Source organism: Buceros rhinoceros, unplaced genomic scaffold, assembly GCF_000710305.1.
Source record: "Buceros rhinoceros silvestris isolate BGI_N320 unplaced genomic scaffold, ASM71030v1 scaffold34933, whole genome shotgun sequence".
Taxonomy (NCBI): domain Eukaryota; kingdom Metazoa; phylum Chordata; class Aves; order Bucerotiformes; family Bucerotidae; genus Buceros; species Buceros rhinoceros.
Window position 1 is genome coordinate 1 of NW_010403659.1, and position 6,346 is coordinate 6,346.

General features: G+C 52.2%; 1 protein-coding gene across 1 annotated transcript in view; it reads right to left on the bottom strand.

Annotated features, from left to right (window-relative positions):
- Window positions 1-604: 604 nt before the first annotated feature.
- Window positions 605-6,346, bottom strand: part of POLE2 (polymerase (DNA directed), epsilon 2, accessory subunit) — a 13,486-nt gene continuing 7,744 nt past the window's right edge. The window contains exons 10-17 of the mRNA XM_010133097.1: window positions 4,211-4,300; window positions 3,950-4,004; window positions 3,266-3,322; window positions 3,091-3,168; window positions 2,573-2,681; window positions 858-1,034; window positions 705-772; window positions 605-623 (exon numbers count right to left, since the gene is read on the bottom strand). Coding sequence (XP_010131399.1) covers window positions 605-623; window positions 705-772; window positions 858-1,034; window positions 2,573-2,681; window positions 3,091-3,168; window positions 3,266-3,322; window positions 3,950-4,004; window positions 4,211-4,300 — 653 coding nt within the window. The remainder of the gene's footprint in view (window positions 624-704; window positions 773-857; window positions 1,035-2,572; window positions 2,682-3,090; window positions 3,169-3,265; window positions 3,323-3,949; window positions 4,005-4,210; window positions 4,301-6,346) is intronic.

Sequence of the window (6,346 nt, forward strand, 5' to 3'; positions counted from 1 at the left end):
AGGGATGGGGACTCCACCGCTGGGACACCCTCTCCCCTCAGTGGCTTCATGGTGGCTCTCAGCCCCGTCTGTCTCCCACTGCTGCTGCCAGACCCTGGCTCATTCCCACCCTCCTGACCGCTCCTTGAGCGAGATCTCCTCCTCCCCGCCTCCTGCAGCAGTTCCAGAGGACCCTGTCCCCTCCTCGCCCTGCCCGCACGCCGGTGACACGCTGCCCACAGCGGCCACCACCTCGCCCTCTCCTCCACAGCCCTCCTGCCCCAGGAGACTCCGGCCCCGTGGAGCCCCGTGGGTCACCGGCTCTCGGCTATCCATTCAGCCCAGCGCGGCAACAAAGCTCCCCCTCCATTTCTCCTTTCAGATTTGACACGCGCAGCTCCTCGCTGCCACCTTGTATTATGCTTTGCCCGTTGATCTTCGCTGTGACTCCACGCTTTACCTGAACTACCCCTCGTGTCTTTTCCAGTAAAAGTTTATTTGTGTACAGAACACACCGGTTTGGGCTTTGATGTTTATTACAAATGGTCTGAGATTCATCATAAAAATCCGTCTCAAACGAGGGCCTTGACAGTGGCTCGCTCCCACCTCGCGGTCTGGCAGAAACTCAGAGACCCTGAAGCTTGCTGCAAACAGCGAACGAAACCAATGCTTAGAAATCAGCAGATAAGGTGCTGCCTCTCAAACGAGGAGCTGAGCCTACTCACCTGTCCTCAACCGTCTTGTTGGAGGGGTAGAACACCTTGAACGAAAACCCGCTTCGTGGAAACGAACCCTGTGAAGAAGAACGGTCGTGCCACACCCCTGCACGGCAGGGAGGGACCGCCCGCGCGTCACCCCTCCTCGCGGTGAACTCTTACGGGATTGAGGCACAGGCAGTCGGTGTTGGTGACGGTGAAGGGGTCGTACTTGTCGGCGATGACGAGCATGTCCGGCACGGGGTACACCCTGAGGGCGTAGTCGTAGGCCCAGTACACCGGGCTGACGTACAGCGGGAGCGGCGTCAGGTGGCTCTGGGATAAGATGGTCTTCACAAACTGCACGAGGAAGGTCGGTAGTTAGCGCGCTCCGGTGGATGCCGACGCCCTGCCAGTACAGCAGCTCTGCGCTGGACACATTGTGGGCCTCTCGCTCCCTCTGACTATTAACTGTGTCCAGAGTAGAGCAGCAGGTCCCCCACGACCACCAGCTGCCAGCTGGTTTGCTGCTGAAGTGCCAGCGCTGCTGTAACGATGCTTTGGGGTGGTTTTCCCCTCCCCTCAGTACTGGCTGACCACACCACCCACACTCACACACAGCCCTTCCCGTGAGCCGCAAAACCATTTGATTCCCCAATGGTTTCGATTCCTTTGGCTGTCCCGGGTGTTGCTCTGCTCCAGACACCAGCAGCCCCCAGAAATTCCCTTTTTCAGCTGGAAAATTCCAGCCAGAGTACTGTGGTTCCTGCAACTGTCTCCTCAGCCCCTTGAGAGCTTTTATTACCTGTAATCGATCCCGCAGCAGCTGGCAGGCTCTGTCCTCCCCAGAAGGCCAAACCCACCCCGGCCCCTGGAGGAAAGGTCTGCCGTGGAACGGTGCTGGTGTTCCAGGCACCGGCTGGTTATCCCACGGGTGCTGCAGGAGGCCTGGAGACTCTAATGAATTAGTCTAATGTGAATCACAAGATTTCCCTCATTTGCGTTTTTATACTGATGGCTGAATTAAAAACACTAGTGACAAGCAGAGAAAAACTGAAGGAGGCAAAAGCGACCTGATATTATGTGCAGGAAGTGTCACAAAAGGTAACTGTACATCTCCTTCAGGATTCCTTCCCGCCCAAGCAGGGAAGGGAGCACAGGGAGGTGGTGGCGGGCAGCGCACAGACAGGCACACCGACACCGGGCGTCTGCACCGGGCTCCTGTGCCCACCGAGACACCGAGCACTGCCGAGACAGAGCCAAGCGACAAAGAGCTTAGAGCCGTCTCGGAGTCAAAGGAAACACTGAAGTGACTGGAACCAGGCTCCCTCCGTCGCGGCAGTGAGCCAGCAGCGCTGGGAGGGTTCTCCTTCAGCTCCTGCAGGTCCCATCAGCTCCTGCGGGGCATTTGTAACTAGAATCGTCACTCCGGGAGCTGTGCATCACAAGCAGATCAAAGGCTTCAAGGGAGAAGGCAGAAGCAGCAGCTGACCTTTTGGAAGGGTGACACGCTGCTTTACTGCAGCTGGCACCGGTTAATTGATCACATCCTCCAAACCCAGGTAATTTGTGTTAAACTTTGCCTGTAGCAATCGATGTTTCTTGGCATGCTGTCCGTGGCTGGTACACGTACACACCAAGAGTCGGCTGCTACAAAGCTCTGCCTCCAAGGGCACCTGCAGCGGGACAGCCAGCGTGGCTCAAGGCCACTCATCAGTACCTTGGTCTGGGTTATTTTGCTGTCAGGGCGGAAATTAAGGTAAGAACACCAAGCGGAGAGGCCCTTCTCACAACCCCTCTGGGTTACGTGTCGAGAGAACGCGGGTTGGAGCGCCCTCAGCGCAGAGCTGCTGGCTGAGGGAGCTGGCGCAGACCTTGGCCGCACGCGACTCACTCACGTGGCTGGGAATGTCCATGTGGCTGCTGGGGAAGCGGACGCAGTTCCGGCACATCTTGTTTACCAGGTCCTCACGGAAGATGATTATTTCTTGGGTGCAATATTGAATCCTGAATGGAAGATGTGATTAAATACACCGAGATGAAACTAAACGAGAGGGAGCTGCACTGTGGAGCTGATCTCCCTCTAAGACAGCAGAATGAAAAAGCACACTTGGATTAAAACCATCTTTTCCCTTCGTTGTCTCCAGATTCAGCAAAACCCTGCTGCTTTTGACACCTGCTGTCCAACTTAGCACGGCTCCCTTTCACCGCTGATTTCTCTATGTTCCAGTGTATTTAAAACTAGATTACAACTAGTGCATGTGAGGAATTCTAATAATTTGAAAGATTTAAGACAAATTTTTCCCTAATTTGTCATTTTCTAATATTACATCTGCACATAAATCAGTCATTCAGTAAAAAAATAGAAGAAAAACACAAAGAAAAAAACGAATAAAAATAGCGGTGACACTCTTACCTGCAAGGATTTGTGGTGAAAACTGAAAACGGCACCAGCTGCCTGAACTCCTCGGTGATATTTTCAGCCAGGGGAGGTCTAAAATAAACAGCAGGTGATGTATCAGCCAGGACTCTCAACGTCTGTAACTACTTAACTCGAAACTCCGCAGTGTGAGGAAGGGAAGCGAACTGACCTCGGTAAAATAGAACCGGGACCAGGGTCTTCAGGGCCAGGAACAAACACGAATCGACTGCTGCAAAAAGTTCAGCGAAGGGATTGAGCTCTGCAGGCCTGGAATGGGGCTTTCGGAGAGCGGGGACCCAGGGAGGGATAAAGGACAGATTCCTCTGCGGGGTGGCTTTGCTTGGTGAGTTCTCAGCCGGGTGAGGAACGGTGTGTGCAAGGATGGGAAGGACAGAAACGAGATGGCTCCCCGCAGGCAGCGGTCACGGTTTCAGGGGACATTTTCCGGGGCTGGTACAGAAGCTGTAGGTGCTCATGGCAGCACCAAGACTTCACCGTCAGCTTCTGCAGCAACACTGCTCGGGCAGAACCCTGCTGATTTCCAGGGAATTCCGGGAATTCCCCAAACAGCACTTGTGGAGAAGCACAGCTCATGGTTAGTCCATGTGGGAAACGACCCAGGGAGAGGCAGTTTCACCTTCGCTCAGTCCGTAGCAGCTTCCACAACCCAGTTATTTCAGGTAACACCAGAACCTCCCACTGCTCCCGAGATAACCCGACAGCCCGTTACACTCTGATCACGGCCAGCTCACAGTCACGTCAGAGCACGGCATCTGTTACATTCTTACAGCAATTCAAGCAAAGGTGTCACCAAATCAACCCATCCCCGTTTTGGCAGCACTCTGCCAGGTACCTTTGATGAATGCTGGGGTGTTCACATATAATATCTGCCAGAGCCTTCAGAGAACCTGGAGTCAGGAAGAAAAAATCCGTGATACACCACCTGGTTAGACAATAAACGCCCATTATATGAATCAGCCCCATACCTGGGTACATCACAAAATGTGTCACGTAGAAAACATTGCACTCTCCATTTAGTTTGCCCCCATTAGTTTAATTTAAAGCACGTGCCTGCCCATACACAAAGCCTCCCCGTACACAAAGCCATCCCTACCTTTCAGTGACTGGATTTGATTTTTTCCATAGGGTGCAGATGAAAAATTTCCACAAAAGAAAAAGCAGGTTGGAGGTGCAGAGGAATAACCTGGGGAAACAGAGGATCTGTGAGTGTCTCCATCCACTTCAGTGTCTTTCAGCGTCCAGCCCCCAGTCCCTTCCCTGAAAGGCAGAAACTGAAACGGCAGTTCAAGCTCTGCTGCTGTTAATACACATGAACTATTTTCTTGACAGAGGCTTTTGTCAGCTTAAAAAGGATGATGCCGATGTACCAATGTCACTTTGAGGGAGCTCTCTGGCATTTACAGACCCAGCTCCAGCAGTTTGTGTTTCCAGCTAACTACTGACCCAGGCACAGCACTACACAGTGCAACTGGAACAAATAATACAACTTAAAATGCACTGTTTCCTTAAAGAGCAAAACAGCGAGCGGGCAGCACTGGGTCACCGTTAGCCTCCTCCCATCACTCCAGCTCAAGGGCTCTCCCAACACTGAACTCGCTCTTTGGAGGGATAAAGCAGCAGTAAGAGGAATTGCCTGAGTGTTTTAGGAATCTGACGCATCCTCACAGTACCCCGCATCGCCCAGAACATGTGCTTTATAGCAAAAAAAAACCCGATTCCCACCCCTAAAATAAAAATAAACACATCTGCTCAGGCATTCAGCTCACGCTCCAGGGGACTCTCCCTTCTCCTACCAGGCAGCACCAGACTTGCATTTCTTTCACTATTTTTCAATCCAGTTGGTAAATAGGACAGAGTTGTCTATACCAGAGCAAAGGCTCATTGATGTTCTTTCCTTGCTATTATTCCTAGTTTTTAATTACGAAGCTTATCACTTGCCTATTGCAAACAGGCTCTAAAGAGCAAACGCCAGGAGTTCAGGACATGAACCTCGCTGAGCAAAGCCCTTTTGTTACTGCAGCACACACAATCTTAGGGCAAGCTCAGCTTGCTTCAAGGCCCCTGCCAGTTTTCAAAGCAGTGAACTGGTTTCTGGATGAGGGTGTCCAGTGTCCTTTAGGTGAGCAGCAGTTCCCTGCATTTTCTGTTGCTGATTTTTAAAGCAGCCACGCTTGGACGCTTCCATTCTACCTAGGATGGACAGGACAAGCTGTTCCAGAACTGCTCTGGAATACAAGAACGCCATTCACAGTCCTCACAGACGCTTGCTGTCGAACTGTTGTCAACATGCGTGGAAGAAACAGTTTGTGTTTTCAGAGTGACTGACATTTTCCATGGGTAGAAGCAGAAAGTGTTTGAGGGTCTGCTGATCTGCGAGGAAGGAAGAGTTTTCTTTAAACCAAGCCCAGAAAGAACTTTCACGAGCAAGGGAAACGTTCTTGTCACGGGACATACAGTGGCTACTGTCCAAACCAATATTAGTACTAAGTGATTTATGAAAAGGAAGTGTCAGCTGGCAAAAACATAATTCAATCCAAATTTGAAACTGTTGGGGAAAGATCCAAAAGAAATAATAATAGACACCATGAAATGCAAATAGCTGTCACTGAAGTGAGAGGCAGCCCTCACTGGCTTTGGGCTTGGGTTCAGTGGTGTCCTACCAAAAAATGCAACCGTTGGGCTTTTTGTAGCTGTCTCACAATGGACGTTCATCACAAACGCACAACGCAGTAATAACAGCTGGAAACCGCCACCTGACCTTTTCGCTTCAAAGCACACTTTGAAAAGAGGCGCACAACCCGCTGTCTGGCTGTCAGCACTGCCCAGCTTCCCCTGCCTGCCAGCGACGCTCGCGTGAGCAGCCACGTGCTGAAGAGTTCACAAAACCAAACCAGCACAAAACCAATTCTCCAGCAAAGGCCGTTCGCTTTCTGCTGCGGGATTCCCTGAACGAGCTCACCGCGGGGTCAGACTTCCCAGGCTGGGCCAAGGCGGGGACACAGCCCCAGCTGGGGAGCGAGGACCAGCTAAGCTCAGACTGCCCTGCTGCCCTCCAGCTGCACCCATCCAGGCTGCTGCGGGCTAAGGGTAATGGTCTAAAACAAGGCGCAGAGGCGAAGCAGTTCTCACTTAAAAGAGCAGAGATCCAGAGCAGAGAGAAGGGAGAGATTGTTTGTGCTGAGGGTGGGCAGAGCTTGGCCCAGGCTGCCCCGAGAGGTGGCAGCAGGCC